We start from the raw sequence: 20323 nt of genomic DNA, 5'->3' as shown, positions 1-20323 counted from the left end.
TCATACAGCCAAACCAAATTACCTTTGTTTAATTTTGTGTTCAACCTGTCTTTACAGGTTTTATGGAGAAACAGAGGCCAGACTGAGACAGATATTCACAGAAGCCTCTCAAAGGTAAATAATGAAAACAAGTGTCCCGTATTTGTGCCCTTTTTCTATGTGTTTTTCTAAATCCTATCATCAACATACATTTCACTACACAAAAAGTAGAGTATTCTAAGAAGTGTTCAACAACTAAGGCTTTGCATTGTTTACACAGGCAACCTGCAATCATTTTCATCGATGAGTTGGATGCGCTGTGTCCCAAGCGAGAGGGGGCTCAGAACGAGGTGGAGAAGCGCGTTGTGGCCTCCCTCCTCACTCTCATGGATGGGATTGGTTCAGTGAGTGCAATTACAGAGTATACACACAATCTCGACAGTGATACTTTTATTTTATAAACACATTAACCTTGGAAGTGCAGACTGACATCCAACACATCCCGCTCTCTCCTGGACATCCTTCAGACATTCTCTCTCTGTCTGTATCTCCTGAGTGTCTGCTGAATCTTGAGTGTTCTGTCAGCGAATCAGGCTAATGAGAAAAAGAGAGCTCAGGCCTACGATCAGAGATGGCTCGACAGCCGCCCTCCTCCCCCTTAGAGAACACAGGGAGCCTGGGAAACCCATCACCGCCGGTCTCCATGACGTGCCAAATTAGCATCACGTTATCGCCAAGTACATCTTCATCTCCCCAGCCCAGCTCCATGGTGCAGATGGTGCACTGAAGCAGCTGCTCTCCCTCCTGCTGTCTGTTTTCCAGACCAATGCTAAGGCTTGTTGTATAATCCAACCACCATGGGCCTGCTGCTGTGGAATGTGGAGAAAGCACTTCCTGCACCCACACGGAATTCCTCTCTCACTGTAATTTATTTGTGTTTTGGCCCCCCTGATAGCCCTGTGGTATTGGAGGGAGGTCAGTGGGGAAGGTGGAAATGGAATCATTTTTCCTCTCTCAGCCGGACCACCCTCGGAAAACACAGCAGCGTGTAAACTAGCCAGGGACGTTCATTTTCGCATATAGCACAAGGAGCTCTGTTAAAGTGTAAATGTTGCATTGCCAGAGAATGCCTGATGGTTTCAGAAGATGTAAACTAGTAAGTTATTAAGCCTTAGACACATTTACAGTCTGAAAATGTTGTTCATGTTTGATGAACCTTTAGTGCCGGTGTCATCGGTTAGGGCTATGATTAATGATTTATTACACCTACTGTTCCAATCCCTCTCTTACATTCAAACGCCTCGTTTATTGATTATCAATCTATATTATTATTTATTCCCTGACCTGGTTTGTCTCTTCCTCCAGGAGGGCCACTCAGGCCAACTGCTGGTCCTAGGGGCCACCAACCGGCCCCACGCCCTGGACCCGGCCCTCCGCCGGCCCGGACGCTTCGACAAGGAACTGGAGGTGGGTAATTCAGCTTAGCCAGAGTGAAGAGGTTATGCAGGGGTCAAAGTTCTCAGTCACTGCGACATATTTCTGTCATATGGATTCTGGTGAGGTTGTTTTTGAGATCATTGTAGAATCACTACGAGAGCGTAATATTCCTCTCGAGGCGCATTCAAGTTGGGAGAGCCAAGCATGTATTCTGACAAGCAGTCAATGCACAACAATTCTTAATGCAATCGCGGGGGAAACACTTTTAAACAGTTTTGGCAAATGTATTTTGAAATAAGTTTTGGCCTCTGTTAAAAAAGAGGGGGATCCCAGTTTTCCATTGATACCATGTTTATTTCTCTACTCCTTCAATTGCACACGTGGCATCGTTTTACAAATGCAGTTTTGTGCAGCTGCACAACAGAGCTCTTAAAGGGGCAATGACTTACTTTGCAATAGAAACAAAAAAAAGTATATATTATTTTAGTAAATAATAACAATCAGGATGTTGTGTCCAATGGGGTAAATGCAGATGGAAAAACCCCATGCTTCAGCCCATGTATTTATATCTACAGTTAGGCTACAGGTGATAATGCTTATTGCTAAATAGCACATCTGATAATATAGACCATGCATAGGCTAGGCTATATGCATGGTCCAATATGTTATTGTGTCCATTTCTGGAGGTGGAAGTTATATTTTAGATGGTATCAGCATGATTTTATTTTCATACATTTTGGAGTAGAAGTTTTCATTCACCAGAATTGAACTTCTCCATCCTTCTACGTAAAAATATTCCCGGGGAGGACCCTGCACCCCCTAAGCACGGGGACTGGAATTGGTCAAACTCGCAGCTTAATACATGTACAAAATGATCCTCTTTCCGTAAAAGCTTGATGGTCATGACTTTCTTACATGAAATGGGAGGTTAACTTGGCCTCTGAAAGCAGAATCCGCTTCATCAGTAGTCTGACACCATTGAAGCATCTGTTGACAGAGAAACCCAACCTCCATTTTTGTTACTACGCAAGCTGGCTGTTAGTGGTCGTAATTGCTCTTGCTTAACAACACTTCCTTGTATTTCAATCAGGATTAGCTAGCCGATGCACTATAAACTCGCTAAACTAATGTACGGTTACAGGTGGGCGTACCAAGCGCGGCGGAGCGTGCGGACATCCTACGGAAGCTGCTGACCTCTGTGCCCTGTAGGCTGACCCCCGACGAGGTAACCCAGCTAGCGGACGGCGCTCATGGATATGTCGGGGCAGACCTGGCCGCCGTCTGCAAGGAGGCAGGCAAGTAACGCTAGGCTAACCGCAAGCAAAGGCTATGTGATGTTTCTGTATGCTTGGCCCAATCCAGGAGCAACGGCCTAGCCCACTATAGCCAATGGGAGGCCTAAGAATTGAGGTGAGGGATTGGTATATGATACCGTTTATTCGTTATACTAATGTCCACCAATGTAGCTATCACCATTTAGCTGGTTACGCTATGAAAAAGCCATTTTTCTCACCACCGTATTGTAGCTTCTCATTATCTGAAACTGAGTGGCTCACCACACCAACCCTCTGAGACTCTCCTGACCTAAGGATGTGGGCTTTTACTTTGGCTTGTGGATCCCATTGAGAAAACTCTTTTTAAAGTAAAAAACAAACTTGTTGTGAAATTCCTCATAGCCCACATAGCTTTAACCCTGCAACCCAATCCCCCTAGCCGGTAAACAGTGTCAGGATAACAGGATGTTGGGGTGATTCTGTGGCCGACGGTTAAGAGGCCCTGTTGTGTGTGTGTTATTGTGTGTGTGTGTGTGTGTGTGGTGTGTGTGTGACCCTCAGAGCCTCTTGGGTGGTCTCGGGGACGTGGCGTATTGCATTTCCAGTTGAGGAGGGCTACTACTTCGGCTCACGGAAGCGCTCTGGTGAAGAGAGTGATTTACTGTCCGCAGAGGCCAGACGTGACTGGCAGTGTTTTCAGAGAAATCCCCTGGAGGGAAGATTCCCCCCCTCTCTCTCCGATGCTGAAACCCAAAGCACTAGACAAACACAGAACCTCACATGTGCACCACAGGAAAAACTAACTGTCTCCAGAGAAGATTGGATCTCTCGATCCGACCGTATCAAGGTTATCAATGCTATGGATCCATACATAATGGTAGTTCAGATACAGTATCGGTCACATAAACCCATTTCAACCCATTCCACATTTTTCTCCAGTGTCCACTCTGTGTGTGTGTGTGTGTGTGTGTTTTTATGTTTGAGTTAAGGGACACTCAACTCTAATAGACCCTGTCCAGCACCACAAGGTTGATGTGTGTTTTTTCCTCTGTTGCCGTCTGCGACAACAACATACGGTCATGAAAACTTCTCAAGGAACCCCAGTTGTTTCCCCCAATTCCCAGTCCTCTTCAGGTAACAATGACCTGCGAGGGGGAACGTGGCTCGCTGCATCGTCTCTTCCTGTAAATAGAAGGGCAGTGAGGGTGTCATGCACACGAACGGATCGACCCCACGACCAGCTTCCCCCACCCCCCGCTTTTCCCTTCTCACCCCAGGACAGGGTCAGGGGCTTCTGACATCCTTCCCCCAGTCCCCAGCAGTACAATGGTGCCCTGCTTGCTGTAGGCTAGACCAGACCCGGCTGCAGAAGGCTATTTGTAGCTTATCCTGGTCTCTCTCTCTCTCTGTCTCTCTCGCTCTCCCTCTTTTTCCTTTTTTAAAATTCTTTCTTTTTCTCACCTGAGACGGACACTCTGTAGACAAAGGGAAAGATGACAAGGCCAAGACGGACGTCTGCACATTTGTGTGCTTCTGTGTTAGGTTAGCAAGAAAAGCAGATGTGAATAGGGAAGTGAGTTATTTTTGTGTGCATCGAGTTTAATATGTTTTTGTCTAATTTAACGCGGCAATCAGCAGTTGCTACATCAATTCTGATATGTCCCATTGTGTCTTGAAGGATATAATGTATAAATGCCTCATGACCTTAGGTCAACTGTCGTACCCCATCGGAACCCAAAATATAAGCTTGTTCTACTCCAATGTTTCTAAACAAATTAAATGTAAACAAACACCGTAAAGCCTTAACATGGTTAAAATGTTTTGATATCATGGAAGATCAGTCCTTGCAGTCAAGTGTGATCAAACCCACATCCTTTAAGTGGGGTGGCGAAAAAAAGTCAGTATCAACCACATACTTTCATGAATATACAAACAACGTTTCCATCCTGCAAGGATCTTCGCCAGGTCATTTCACCGGGAGTGTACTACACCCATATTTATAGACATAAGAGAAACGGCAATTAGAGCAGTCTATACATTATTCTCTTTGCAATGCAAGTCTATCGATGTCCCCCCTTCGCCTCAGGTCTTTGATATACTCGATACCCATGTACTTTAATGAGGCAACATTGTGTCTGGCTGTCATAAAGTGCATAGCGACTGGACTTTTGGGGTCTTGGTATCTGATTCTACTCCTATGTTCGGATATGTGTTTATTGAGTGCCCGGCGTGTCTTAACCACATAGGCCAGGCCACAAGTGTATTTCAATAGGTAGACTATGCTATGATATCTTTAATTTTAAAAGGTTTTCCTGTCATAGGATGGTCGAATGTGTGGCATTTGCTCGTGAAATTCCACTGTGTGCACCTGTAATTGCCCTTTGGACATGGTTAAAGAAGGTGTCCCATAGCGGTGGGGGACAATTCCCATTGCATACTAAATGTTTACCTATATTGCATGCTCCATGAATATGACCATAGTGCATGATTTATGGCCTTTATGGGGGCGGGGGGGGGGGGGGCAATATATTTTTCTGGGGGTACCCTTAGCTCAGAGTTTAACAGGTTTTAAAAACGCGTAAAGGGAGAAATCAATTATGGTGAAGAGTTAATTGTGTATAGTCATTTAAAAGGGTGTTTTTTTTTCACACTATAAGGTCAATTTAACACTCAACATGATGATAATGCCCTTTTTGTGTAAAGGCTGTTTTTTTTAATAAATTTTTTTAATTGCTTGGAATTTCAGCCTGTTCGGGTGGGGTGGATTTTGGGCCCACATCATGACATCACAATGTGATCTGATTATAATAGATCAATGGCTGTTCATCTAGGTAAGGGGGTGAGGTCTTGACCATCCTGTCATCCAATCAGGGCTGTGTATTTAAATACAGTGCCTTGCGAACGTATTCAGCCCCCTTGAACTTTGCGACCTTTTGCCACATTTCAGGCTTCAAACATAAAGATATAAAACTGTATTTTTTTGTGAAGAATCAACAACAAGTGGGACACAATCATGAAGTGGAACGACATTTATTGGATATTTCAAACTTTTTTAACAAATCAAAAACTGAAAAATTGGGCGTGCAAAATTATTCAGCCCCTTTACTTTCAGTGCAGCAAACTCTCTCCAGAAGTTCAGTGAGGATCTCTGAATGTTCCAATGTTGACCTAAATGACTAATGATGATAAATACAATCCACCTGTGTGTAATCAAGTCTCCGTATAAATGCACCTGCACTGTGATAGTCTCAGAGGTCCGTTAAAAGCGCAGAGAGCATCATGAAGAACAAGGAACACACCAGGCAGGTCCGAGATACTGTTGTGAAGAAGTGTAAAGCCGGATTTGGATACAAAAAGATTTCCCAAGCTTTAAACATCCCAAGGAGCACTGTGCAAGCGATAATATTGAAATGGAAGGAGTATCAGACCACTGCAAATCTACCAAGACCTGGCCGTCCCTCTAAACTTTCAGCTCATACAAGGAGAAGACTGATCAGAGATGCAGCCAAGAGGCCCATGATCACTCTGGATGAACGGCAAAGATCTACAGCTGAGGTGGGAGACTCTGTCCATAGGACAACAATCAGTCATATATTGCACAAATCTGGCCTTTATGGAAGAGTGGCAAGAAGAAAGCCATTTCTTAAAGATATCCATAAAAAGTGTTGTTTAAAGTTTGCCACAAGCCACCTGGGAGACACACCAAACGTGGAAGAATGTGCTCTGGTCAGATGAAACCAAAATTGAACTTTTTGGCAACAATGCAAAACGTTATGTTTGGCGTAAAAGCAACACAGCTGAACACACCATCCCCACTGTCAAACATGGTGGTGGCAGCATCATGGTTTGGGCCTGCTTTTCTTCAGCAGGGACAGGGAAGATGGTTAAAATTGATGGGAAGATGGATGGAGCCAAATACAGGACCATTCTGGAAGAACCTGATGGAGTCTGCAAAAGACCTGAGATTGGGACGGAGATTTGTCTTCCAACAAGACAATGATCCAAAACATAAAGCAAAATCTACAATGGAATGGATCAAAAATAAACATATCCAGGTGTTAGAATGGCCAAGTCAAAGTCCAGACCTGAATCCAATCGAGAATCTGTGGAAAGAACTGAAAACTGCTGTTCACAAATGCTCTCCATCCAACCTCACTGAGCTCGAGCTGTTTTGCAAGGAGGAATGGGAAAAATGTCAGTCTCTCGATGTGCAAGACTGATAGAGACATACCCCAAGCGACTTACAGCTGTAATCGCAGCAAAAGGTGGTGCTACAAAGTATTAACTTAAGGGGGCTGAATAATTTTGCACGCCCAATTTTTCAGTTTTTGATTTGTTAAAAAAGTTTGAAATATCCAATAAATGTCGTTCCACTTCATGATTGTGTCCCACTTGTTGTTGATTCTTCACAAAAAAATACAGTTTTATATCTTTATGTTTGAAGCCTGAAATGTGGCAAAAGGTCGCAAAGTTCAAGGGGGCCGAATACTTTCGCAAGGCACTGTACCTGAAAATGTATTTCCTCACGCCCACTTGATCAGACTGAGCATTTCAAGGGTGATTACAAATATACTTTGGAGTTATTTTTGTATTAATGAAATAAACACACAGTGATTTATTATAGATGTTTTAAGAATTAAATTACAAAGGTAGCCTGTTGTAGACCTATTGATTTTAATGTAAGTTTCTACAAATATTTTCTCTGTTGTCCCCATCTGTGATCAACCCTAGGTGTTTTTCACTGTTTTGAATGGAGTCCTGTCGGCCTGTCCCGGCATGCTTTCTCTCCCAGGGTTTTTAGGCGTCTTTATGTTGTCGTTATGATGGTGAACTGATCCTAGTGGTGGCAGATTAATCATTTCCTGAGTCTAAACAGTGTAAATTGCTGTGTGCCACTTCCGGACCAACTATTTACAAAGCCTTCTAAAACAGGGGAAGCCCTTTGGAAAATGAAGGAGAATAGAAGCCTGTACTGTTCTTAAAATGTTGGTTTTTAAGATATATTTTTTTGCCTTGTATGCATTTTTTTTTCTTCCAAAAAATAGTTACATTGTGTGTTAAGCTTCATGTATGACTAGCTAGCTTGGTTGATGCCTCAATTTAATCAATTTTGGAATAAGGCTGTAACATAACAAAATGTGGAAAAAGGGAAGGGGTCTGAATACTTTCCGAATCCACTGTAGATTTGATGTGCTATGAGTATTATTTTTGTAACTGTGGACCTTTTAGTTCTAAACTTTGGAATTCATTCTTTGGAGGTAGTTCATTTGAACCTTGCTGACCAAAGAGAGATGGCGTACAACAGACAAGGACACCCTGGTTTTAGCTCGTAGCCAGCTTTGTAGTATTTCGTTTTTTTCATTGTTATTTCTTACATTATTTGCTCAGAACGTTTCTTGTATTATTATCTACAGACGTAAGTAACTTTTGGATATTAGATTGGCGGTCACTCACCAGAAATTCAAGCAGAAATTAGGCTTCCCTGACCTGGATCCTTTGTTTGAACTTCCGAGGCAGCTCTATTCATCCCGGGGGCTGCACCGAAACGCAAATGCTGGATAAGATGTAGGAGTAGGGCCCTAGTTAAACTTGGGCGGTGTTCATACCATCCATCGCTTCAGAGTATAGTATTTGCTAACCCTCAGTCCCTGGACAATAAAGTAGACGAGCTCAGGGCGAGGATCTCCTTCCAGAGAGACATCGGGGACTGTAACATAGTATTACAGAATCATAGCTTTCTCTGGATATATTGTCCCTGTCCATTCACCCAGCGGGGCTCTCCATCCATCACACGGACAGGAAAAAAGAACTCTATGGAAATAAGAAAGGCGGCGGGGTTTGTTTCATGGTTAACAACTTATGGTGTGATTGTGGTTACATTTAGGAATTCAAGTCTTTTTGTTCTCCCGATCTGGAATACCTCACTATCAAATGCCGACCGTATTACCTCCCGGAAATCTGAGGGAAAAGCTACCGAAATTCTAGCAACACATCTCCTGTTTTACACGCGCAACACAGACCCTGGTTCATTGCTACTCTCCTTTCCAGGATGGCTACAAGGCCATCCCCTGCCTCCATTCTGCTCCTCCCCCCTATAGGCAAAATCTTAAACAGGACGCTCCCGTGGCAAGGACTGTTCAATGTTGGTCTGACCAATCGGAATCTATGCTTCAAGGCTGTTTTGATTAAGCGGACTGGGAACTGTTCCGGGTCGCCTCTCAGAATAGTATCGATGTATACACTGACTCGTTGACTGGGTTCATCAGGAAGTGCATAGTGGATGTTGTTCCCACTGTGACGATTAGAACTTATCCAAACCAAAAGACGTGGATAGATGGCAGCATTCGCGCTAAACAGAAAGCACGAACCACCACATTTAACCATGGCAAGGTGACTGGGACTATGGAGGTTTACAAACATACCAGCTACGACCTCCATAAGGCAATCAGAGGTCAAACGACAATACAGGAACAAAGTGGAGTAGCAATTCAACGGCTCAGACACAAGATGTATGTGGCAGAGACGCCAGATAATCACAAATTACAAAGGGAAAGCCAGCCACGTCGCGGTCACCGATGCCTCACTCCTGGAGGATCTAAACACCTTCACCCACTTCGAGTAAAACAACATTGAGCCGCCGACTGTCATGAGGACTGTGGGCTCTCGTTCTCCATGGCTGACATGAGTAAGTCATTTAAGTGTGTTAACCCTTGCAAGGCTGCCCGGCCCAGATGGCATCCCAAGCCGCATCATCAGAGCATATGCAGACCAGCTGGCTGGAGTGTTTACTGACATAATCAATCTTTCCATATCCCAGTCTGTCCCCACTTGCTTCAAGATGTCCGTCATTGTTCCTTTACCCAGGAAAGTGAAGTTAACTAATGAAATGACTAGCGCCCCGTAGCACTCACTTTTGTCATCATAAAGTGCTTTGAGAGGCTAGTTATTGATCATATCACCTCCATCTTGCCCGACACATTAGACCCACTACAATTCACATATCACCCCAACAGATCCACGGATGACGCAATGGCCATTATACTGCACACTGCCTTATCCCACCTGGACAAGAGAAATACTGATGTAGGAATGCTGTTCATCGACTACAGCTCAGTTTTCAATACAGTAGTGCCCTCCAAGCTCATCACTAAGCTCATGGGCCCTGGGTCTGAACGCCTTCATGTGCAACTGGGTACTGGACTTGCTGAGGAGACGACATCAACACCTCCGCCCCTATGATCCTCAACACAGGGCCACCTAGTGGTTAGAGCGTTGGGCCAGTAACCGAATCGTTGCTGGATCGAATCCCCGGGCTGACAAGGTAAAAATCTGTCATTCTGCCCCTGAGCAAGGCAGTTAACCCACTGTTCCCCGGGTGCCAAAGATGTGGATGTCGATTAAGGCAGCTCCCCACACCTCTCCGATTCAGAGGGGTTGGGTTAAATGCGGAAGACACATTTCAGTTAAGTATCCCCCTTTCCCACAGGGGTGCGGGCTCAGTCCCATCCTGTACTCCCTGTTCACCAATGACTGCATGTCCATGCATATCTCCAACTCAATCATCAAGTTTGCTGATAACACAATAGGGGTAGGCCAACTGCCTACAGGGAGGAGGTGAGAGCCCTAGCGGAGTGAAAATAACCTCTTCCTCAATGTCAACGAAACGACAAAGCTGATTGTGGATTACAGGAGAGCAGAGAGAGCACACCCCCCCTCCCCAAAAGTTTAAAGTTCCCCAAGGACACTGTGAAGATGCTGGAGGAAGCAGGTACAAAGGTATCTATATCCACAGTAAAACTAGTCCTATATCGACATATCCTGAAAGGCCGCTCAGCAAGGACGAAGCCACTGCTCCAAAACCGCCATAAAAAAGCCAGACTATGGTTTGCAACTGCACATGGGGACAAAGATGGTACTTTTTGGAGAAATGTCCTCTGGTCTGATGAAACAAAAATACAACTGTTTGGCCATAATGACCATCGTTATGTTTGGAGGAAAAAGGGGGGGCTTGCAAGCAGAAGAACACCATCCCAACCGTGAAGCACGGGGGTGGCAGCATCATGTTGTGGGGCTGCTTTGTTGCAGGAGGGACTGGTGCACTTCACAAAATAGATGGCAACATGAGGAAGGAACATTATGTGGATATATTGAAGCAACATCTCAAGACATCAGTCAGGAAGATAAAGCTTGGTCGCAAATGGGTCTTCCAAATGGACAATGACCCCAAGCATATTTCAAGTTGTGGCAAAATGGCAAGGACAACAAAGTCAAGGTATTGGAGTGTGCTTCACAAAGCCCTGACCTCAATCCTTTAGAAAATGTGTGGGCAGAACGTAAAAAGTGTGTGCGAGCAAGGAGGCCTACAAACCTGACTCAGTTACACCAGCTTTGTCAGGAGGAATTGGCCAAAATTCACCCAACTTATTGTGGGAAGCTTCTGGAAGGCTACCCAAAACGTTTGACCCAACCAAGTTAAACAATTTTAAAGGCAATGCTACCGAATACTAATTCGGTATGTGAATGTGATGAAAGAAATAAAAGCTGAAATAAACCATTCCCTCTACTATTATTCTGACATTTCACATTCTTAAAATAAAATGATTAAACTGACCTAAAACGGAATATTTACTAGGATTAAATGTCAGGAATTGTCAAAAACTGAGTTGAAATGTATTTGGCTACGGTGTATGGAAACTTCCAACTTCAACTGTTCATACATACATACAGTACCATTCAAATGTTTGGACACACCTACTCATTCAAGGATTTTTATTTTCTTTTTACAATTGTCAACATTGTAGAATATTAGTGAAGACATCAAAACAATGATATAACAAATATAGAATCATGTAGTAACCAAAAGGTGTTAAACACATTTTAGATTCCTCATAGTAGCCACCCTTTGCCTTGACAGCTTTTCACACTCTTGGCATTCTCTCAACCAGCTTCGCCTGGAATGTTTTTCCAACCGTCTTGAAGGAGTTCCCACATGCTGAGCTCTTGTTGGCTGCTTTTCCTTCATTCTGCGGTCCAACTCATCCCAAACCATCTCAATTGGGTTGAAGTCGGGGGATTGTGGAGGCCAAGGTCATCTGATGCAGCACTCCATCACTCTCCTTCTTGGTCAAATGCCCTTACACAGCCTGGAGCTGTGTTTTGGGTCATTGTCCTGTTAAAAAACAAATGATAATCGCACTAATCTCAAACCAGATGGGATGGCGTATCGCTGCAGAATGCGGTGGGAACCATGCTGGTTAAGTGTGCCTTGAATTCTAAATAAATCACAGACAGCGTCAGCAGCAAAGCACCTCCACACTATCACACCTCCTCCTCCATGCTTCACGGTGGGAACCACACATGTGGAGATCATCTGTTCACCTACTCTGCGTCTCACAAAGACACGATGGTTCGAACCAAAAATCTCAAATTTGGACTCATCATACCAAAGGACAGATTTCCACCGGTCTAATGTTCATTGCTCGCGTTTCTTCACCCAAGCAAATCTCTTCTTCTCATGGGTGTCCTTTAGTAGTGGTTTCTTTGCAGCAATTTGACCATGAAGGCCTGATTCACGGAGTCTCCTCTCAACAGTTGATGTTGAGATATGTCCGTTACTTGTTCTGGGAAGCATTTATTTGGGCTGCATTTGGAGGTGCAGTTTACTCTAATGAACTTATCCTCTGCAGCAGAGGTAACTCTGGGGCTTCCTTTCCTGTGTCGGTCCTCATGAGAGCCAGTTTCAGCATAGCGCTTGATCAGTTTTGCAACTGCACTCAAAGTTCTTAAAATGTTCTGGATTCACTGACCTTCATGTCTTTAAAGTAGTGATGGACTGTCGTTTCTCTTTGCTTATTTGAGCTGTTCTTGCCATAATATGGTCTTTTACCAAATAGGGCTGGAAACCTGGCACCATCCCTACCGTGAATCATGGTGGTGGCAGCATCATGCTGTGCAGATATTTTTCAGCAGGACTGGGAGACTAGTCAGGATCGAGGCAAAGATGAACGGAGCAAAGTACAGAGTGATCCTTGATGAAAACCTGCTCCAGAGTGCTCAGGACCTCGGACTGGGGCGAAGGTTCACCTTCCAACAGGACAATGACCTTAAGCACACAGACAGGGCAGGAGTGGCTTCGGACAAGTCTGTGAATGTCCTTGAGTGGCCCAGCCAGAGCCCGGACTCCGATCGAACATCTCTGGAGAGACCTGAAAATGGCTGTGCAGCAACTCTCCCCATCCAACCTGACAGAGCTTGAGAGGATATGCATTGAAGATTGGGAGAAACTCCCTATATACAGGTTTGCCAAGCTTATAATGTCATACTTAAGAAGACTCAATGCTGTTATCGCTGCCAAAGGTGCTTCAACAAGTACTGAGTAAAGGGTCTGAATACTTATGTAAATGTGATATTTCAGTAAAAAAATATCTAAATTAGCAAAACAATTCTAAAACCTGTTTTTGCTTTGTCATTGTGGGGTAACCTGTTTTTGCTTTGTCATTGTGGGGGAATTTGTGTAGATTGATGAGGAGAAAAAAACATTTGAATCAATTTTAGAATAAGGCTGTAACATAACAAAATATGCAAAAAGTCAAAGAGTCTGAATACTTTCTGAAGGCACTGTATGTGTATGTATGTATTTATTTATATATTCTGGTTTCTGACTTTGCTAGTTAAAGTTAAGAACAAATTCTTATTTACAGTGACGGCCTACACTGGCCAAACCCGGACGATGCTGGGCAAATTTTGCGTTGCCCTATGGGACTCCCAATCACAGCCGGTTGTGATACAGCCTGGAATCAAACCAGGGTGTCTGTAGTGATGTCTCTAGCACTGAGATGCAGTGCCTTAGACCACTACACCACTCGGGAGCCCAAACCTTAAACTTTGATTTGATTTAGTTTTTGGAATGCCGATTTATTTTATTGCACAAGTATGAGTGGAAAGAAATGTCAGGGAAAAATGAGGCGAGTATTGTTTGACATAAATCTTGTTGCAGAGACATGAATGAGATCAACAGTGGTAAATGCTTGATGTGTGTTTACAGAGGAAGCCTTCCATATAAAGCACTTTTCCCGACTCCACAGTCCTTTTAAAGGCACTTTTGGAATTTTAGGACAGGCTACATAAATATTGCCAGATCAGTATGTGACGTTTATTTGCCGGCTCTGTTTATAAAATCCGGAAATGTTCGCCTTGTACTATTTATCCTCGGTCCTTACCTTTATTAATGGCAGCTTGCGCGCTCCTTCCCTCCCTTTCCCCAGTGTGTGTGTTTAAGAGCACATATTATTGCAGTCTTTCAGTGCTGGAACAGATGTTGGGTATTGTAAATACAGGTGCAAAGAGCGTTCCGGAAGCCCCTCAGAGTAATGAAAACGTTCCAGTTTTTTTTTTTATGGTGTAGAGCCAAAAGTATTTCACAATTAATTTGAGGACAACGTCGCCCGACCCACACAGCTCTGCTGACAAGTGCCCCGGGACGGGACAGGGGGGGTGAAGGTGTTACGGAGGGGTTTTTCTTGTCTAAATAAGTTTTGAACATGTTGTAGAAGTGCAGATGGACACCCACAGATGGAGTTCCATAAATGACCTACCCACGGTTGTTGTTGACATATCAAGACAATAGAGCTGTATAAGAAGCCCATGAATTTGGCAGGGGGAACTTTTACTTTACCGCGACTAGAGTTACCTCAGTGTCCTCTGCCTGTCTTTGTAGCAAAGTTGTAAACTGCCCAAATTAATCCAAGCTAGTCGTTTTTGAAGGTAGTTATAGTAGGACGCACCGGTGTCTTAGATATGTTGGTCTGTGTACTTGGCTCACATTCCCTTACAGATCCGGGCTGGTGGACGTGGCCCCGGAAGAAGAGCCTCGAGTCGGGGAGGGCCTGTTTTGGTGCCAGATAATTGGGAACATCCCTTCTTCTTACCAGCCCACAGTCCCCTGCCTTCACCTTGTCTCTTCCTCCCCAAGCCAGGGGCACCCCATTCTCAATTTCCCGCAGATTGCTGGTAAATGTGAAGCATTCGGGAAAGAACAAGTGAGAAAAAAAGAGAATCCACATAAGGTTCAGATTAAACTTTGTTGTGTCGCTCCTTTTTCCTCTTCTAACAGTGCATCGGATGTTTTCATAACTAAACCAAATGTGTGCTCGGATCGAGCCAAGCCTAGCCAGGGGATATCATCCCTGAAGCGGAAATGCTGGAGTCGCATTGTTGAATTACATTTCCTTTTGCCTTTGGGCTATCCAGATTCCAAGCTGGATACTACATTAATCTGCTTCATGAATGTACTTGCTAACTAAGCATTTGCTTAGGTTGTGTAGACACCCATCAGTTGCTCATACGGACAATGGGTCGTGAGTTGGTCCGACTTTCATTTGGTCAATTTTTGTTCTGTAGGTTAATTCCTCAGCAACTGTAGTGTTTTGTGTCCAGCGATTGGTTAGAGAAAGATCCTTTAGCTGGACGAAACGTTTGTCAATCCAAGAAGACAGTATTTCGGGGGCTTTTTTTTGAGCTCTTCAGCCTTATGAGCGCAGACTTTTCTTTCTTATTCTGTCTAGAATTCCGGGTTAACGCACCACAGCCAAACATCGTTTTTACTACGATGCACTGGAGCAGGTAAGAAGGCTGTCACGGTCGCCCGACTGTCAAGTGGGCTTCTTTTTCAAAGGCAAATAGACTAGGGCCGGGAATTCCCAGGGACCTCACGGTACGATATTATCACAATACTTGGTTGCCGATGCTACATGTATTGTGATTCTCACGATTTCTGTATGTATGCGATTCGATACTGTGATTTGTATTGGGATTCCATGGTCCTAACATATTGCTCACCATATGTCTGCTGCAGAGGGACAAGAGAGTCACGAGAAAAACAAGTTTTGTTCAGTCAGGGAAATAAAAGTGCTGAAAACAAATTGTTTCCCTGTTTTTAAAAGAAGATGGAGAACAAGCTATGAAGGTACAGCCATCTAGCGCAAAAATAATATTGCGATATTGTCAAAACAATACGATCATATAATCAAAAATAATGGCCAGATGTTTAACTATATAGATTTTCTTCTCCCCCATCACTGAAGTAGACGTTGCCTGACGAACCAGAACCAAGCCCTAACCTCCATTACCATTTGAACATCCTTCTATCCCTCTTAATGCGATGAGGAGGCTGAGCAGTGGAGAAGAGGAGGAGGAGGAGTAAAGAGTCCCTCTGGTAGCACATGTGGTAGCCCCCGTTTCCCCCCTCTCCCCAGAAAAATATGCTTGCCCCCTCCCCTCCCTGTGCATGGTCTCAGGCTCCAGGCTGAGGCAGATGTTTTTGTACTGCTAGTCGAAGAGCCCTGGAGCTTTGAATGGAGAAGAGATGGCCATGTCTTCGGGCAGGGCCAGGTCAGGCGGGATTGATGTGATGTGGTGGGGGACTCTGGGGAGAGGAGACGGGACACAGCGAGAGCAGAGCCCAGGACCCTAGAACACACTGACCTTGGCCTGATCCGCTCACGGACGCTCGCTCTCTCTCTCCATATTATGCTTTTCTTTTTTTTCTCTGTCCCTTTTTTCAGTCTTCTCAAATCCTGGAAAATATAAACAGGATGCAGTCTTGTCTGATCGTAAATCCCCTCTTGTCTGCCCTGGCCCACAGCCCCAACCCCCCTCCACCCCCCCCCACCCCAGTCCCTGGCCCCAGCTCGGAGGAGAGGTGGAAGCCTTCGGTAATCATGCGCTCAGCCATTGTATCATTTGTTCATCAAATGCCTGTTATCCTACATGCATGGCTTGAATCTATACAACTGGATATGAGCGGTGGCTACTCTAGTCGAGTGCAGGTTTTTCTGCAGGTTTTTCTGCAATGTCATGCGGTAGGGTTCTTTAAAAATGAGGCTGATTTACTCCTAGCAGCAGCTTTTCATTCAGGATTTTCCCATTCATATTTGTATCTACTATCTATTGCACAGAGTTCAACCAGCCTTATTCAGAGTTTTGTTTGCCCTTGATCCTTACACATAATTTGACTTATCTTTTATTGACTGGAGACGTGACATGTTTATCTAGTCTCAGAGATTTATCTATTTCCTTTTGTATGATGTATTTGACAGACTGTTTAAGACAAATTACACATGACAAATATGCCACAACCCACAGGAAGCCAAAATTTCTCCTTTGTATTAAACACTCCCTGAGAGGAGTTTTTTCTCTCATTTTTTTCCGAAACCATCTTCAAGAAAATTCAATTCAGAATTCTAATGCCACAGTATTCCAAGAGACACACTCTTGGAAAACAAGGCTTTATCCTTGTTCTAATCCTTCCCTGTCGGTGATACTGATGTAGGCCGTAATCCCTATTCTTGCTCGCTTCCTCCTGTGGTTACGCCTTCTAGCGTGCTCCCTGTCCCGTCACCAGCGCCGATGTGGCCTATTCATGAGCTATCATCACCCCGGCCCCCTTGGAATGCTGATTGTACACGGGCCTATTTCTCTCCGTGGCTCACACTTTTTGTGGCCCTGCTCTGCAAGGCCCAACACGAACTCAAAATCCAACACCAATATTAATGCACAGATTAAGTTATTTGTACCGTCCTTTTTAATACTCGGCCGGTAACAGAATCGCCTCTAGTCACGAGAGAGTTAATCTCAAACACAACGCGTCAATTACAGTTCCTCTGCAGCTTTTCTTCTTGGCTATGCGTGTCCAATGTGCCCTGTTGAATTGAAAGAGTGAAGGGAACTAGTGTTCATTTGGAGATTTAGGCATTCGTCAGGGATTCGTCATCACGACATGTAGGAGCCTGAGAGGTTAGGTGAAAGTTCTACTGTGTGAAAGTAAGTGTGTGTTTGGAGTCGTGGAGCGGCTGCCAAGGACTTATGGGAAACTGTCCATCACTGTATGGCCTGTCGTTTTTTTAAAAAGGAGGAAAGTGAGGCTTAGCCTATTGTTGACATTTTGACGATGGCGTGTTGCTGAATGACAAAGTATTGATTTTTAGAAAACATGACTTGTTTTGCAGCTTGGGGCATCTTTCCTCCTAGTAACTGTACACGTCATCAACTCATCTTAGACTTGCAAAATGTCCATCCTGTGTGAATTTTGCATTTCTAAAGCGTCTCTAACGTGACAATGTTCTTTTATCAGAATGTTCTACCTCTTATTACCCACCATGCACTATTCGCCAAAATATCACCCTACAGGAAATTGTCAACTAAACCTAGACATTTTGAAAACCTGTACGTTTAACAAATAAGTTTATCAATCTGGTCTTTTTTACAGGGCTGCATGCATTAAGGCATGCTCTCGGGAGTGGCTCCCAGCCATCAGACCTCCAATTGATGGGGACAGTGACAGTCACCCTCCAGGACCTCCAGTGGGCCATGTCAGAGGTCAAACCAAGTGCCATGAGGGAGGTCGCCATCGATGTCCCCAAGGTATGTCTGGATTATAGTCCCTTGGACTCCTTTTTGAAGGTCGGCATGAAAATTGTCGGCATGTGAGGTCGGCATACAAACTGTCATCCGATTTAGCGGGTGCCACCAAAGATGGAACAACAGCTCTGCTGATGTCACCGGCACAACGGAAAGTGTTTTCTAGTCTCATGTTCTGAAACGTCAACAAATCTTCTCAGGAGCGCAAATCGCTTAATTACTCATTGGATTACCAGTCAATGTGTTATGTCAACAGTACGGTGAGTAATCAAGTGAGGCATTAAGTATTTTGTGCATCGGAGAAGATACTTTCAGATCCCCAGTTACTTTTGTTGATGTGCGGTTTTCACCGAGGGTTCAAACCGAGGAAGCGTCGGATGGAAATGACCCACAGCCATACTGCTGCCCTCCCTGAAACGGAGATGAATCACACACTCGGGGGGGGGGGGGCAGTGGTGAGACTCCAGGATGTTTTGGAGTTTGCATGTGCAAGACATAACGGACAGGAAGAGGCTAACATCATCTCCAGCACTAATTGGAAGCAGATCGGGTCGACATCGGTTCCTGCCAGAGAGCGAGAGAGGGAAAAAAAATAGAAAAAAGTCCGTTCTCCTTCCTCCTAATGCTCCTCTGCACTGAGCTCACCCCGAGACATTCAGTTCTTGCGGCCAGTTCCTGGAAACAAAAGATGGGCTTGAGTTTTTTTCCTTCCCTCAGTGCACTGCAGCTGAAGGGTTGGCTGCAGAGCTCCGACTTGATTATATCCATATGAGTGCAAAACATTTGTTTCTAATCCATTTATATAAGAAACTTTCAGTGGAGCCAGGCCTGGCGAGAGCAAGAGCAGAGCACACCTCTCTCTCTCAGGCCGACCGGACCTTTTAATGTTTGGATCTGGCAGCTGCAGCCGAGAGCGCCGTTCCCCTTTTTCGACTTCCTCTCCTCTCCAAGTTCTTGTCTGGAGAAGTACCCACCACAACTACTGTCGCACCCGCCCTCCTCTCCCACATCCCAGGCAACCCCATCAAAGCCCGGGCCCTAAGAGGCCCCTTGTAAACTTCAGACAACAACAGTAAAAGATAATAACTGGGTCTCGGAGAGAGAAAAAGAGGCAGGGGGAGTAAAATCAACGAAGCAAGGTGTGACTCAAACTGCACCCTCTAATTGTACATCCGCCGTGTTCGTGACAAAAGCACCTTGCAATTATGCTTTTACATTTTTTTTTTTACTGTCATTCACGCCAGTGCCATGTTCATTTTGTCTGCAGAAAACTTGAACAGAAACACAACAAAATAGGTTCAGGGGGAGAAAAGGGGTATAAATCTTTGCTGTGCACATCTGCTGCTAGCCTGGTAGGGTAGAGGCACCTGAAGCTGCCTGATTGATTTACACCCCATAGATTCTGGCAAGGGGAAGCTGTGCCTCTCTCTTTCTCTCGCTTTCGCTTGTCTCTTGCTCTCTCCTTTCACGCTCTCTTCCAGTCTCCCTTTCACCATCTATATCTCTCGCTCTCTCTCTCTCTCCTCACCCACCGTCCTCTCTCTATCTATCTCTCTATCTATCTATAAATTGTTCAACGTGTGGTATTTACAGTATGTGGTCGGACGCCAAGTTTCCATTGGGTGCTCTGTTCCCGGGAGACGGCGCCGGTGGCCTGGGATGTGTTACTTCGGGCAGAGAAAGGAGGGAGGGAGAGAGAGGTGGAGATGGAAGGAGAGAGATGGTGAGAAAGAGAAGGAGAGCGAGAGTAGAAAAGTCATGCTGATGTCATGAAAGGGGGAGGAAAGGGCGGCTTATTGCTCTGTCCAACCCCTGCTCTCTCCTTATTGCTCTGTCCAACCCCTGCTCTCCTTATTGCTCTGTCCAACCCCTGCTCTCCTTATTGCTCTGTCCAACCCCTGCTCTCCTTATTGCTCTGTCCAACCCCTGCTCTCCTTATTGCTCTGTCCAACCCCTGCTCTCCTTATTGCTCTGTCCAACCCCTGCTCTCCTTATTGCTCTGTCCAACCCCTGCTCTCCTTATTGCTCTGTCCAACCCCTGCTCTCCTTATTGCTCTGTCCAACCCCTGCTCTCCTTATTTCTCTGTCCAACCCCTGCTCTCCTTATTGCTCTGTCCAACCCCTGCTCTCCTTATTGCTCTGTCCAACCCCTGCTCTCCTTATTGCTCTGTCCAACCCCTGCTCTCCTTATTGCTCTGTCCAACCCCTGCTCTCCT

The 20323-nt window shown here is 44.9% G+C and overlaps 1 protein-coding gene across 2 annotated transcripts in view; it reads left to right on the top strand.

Annotated features, from left to right (window-relative positions):
- afg2a (AAA ATPase AFG2A) overlaps positions 1–20323 on the top strand; it is a 125042-nt gene that overhangs the window by 3881 nt on the left and 100838 nt on the right. For both annotated transcript variants that reach the window (XM_090219738.1, XM_021584047.3), the window contains exons 7-11: positions 58–114; positions 260–383; positions 1345–1446; positions 2558–2711; positions 17956–18110. In XM_090219738.1, the coding sequence (XP_090075864.1) occupies positions 58–114; positions 260–383; positions 1345–1446; positions 2558–2711; positions 17956–18110 (592 nt within the window). The remainder of the gene's footprint in view (positions 1–57; positions 115–259; positions 384–1344; positions 1447–2557; positions 2712–17955; positions 18111–20323) is intronic.

The sequence above is a fragment of the Oncorhynchus mykiss genome, chromosome 25 (genome assembly GCF_057628025.1).
Source record: "Oncorhynchus mykiss isolate SJ-2025 chromosome 25, ASM5762802v1, whole genome shotgun sequence".
NCBI lineage: Eukaryota > Metazoa > Chordata > Actinopteri > Salmoniformes > Salmonidae > Oncorhynchus > Oncorhynchus mykiss.
This window is presented reverse-complemented; position numbering and strand designations above follow the sequence as displayed.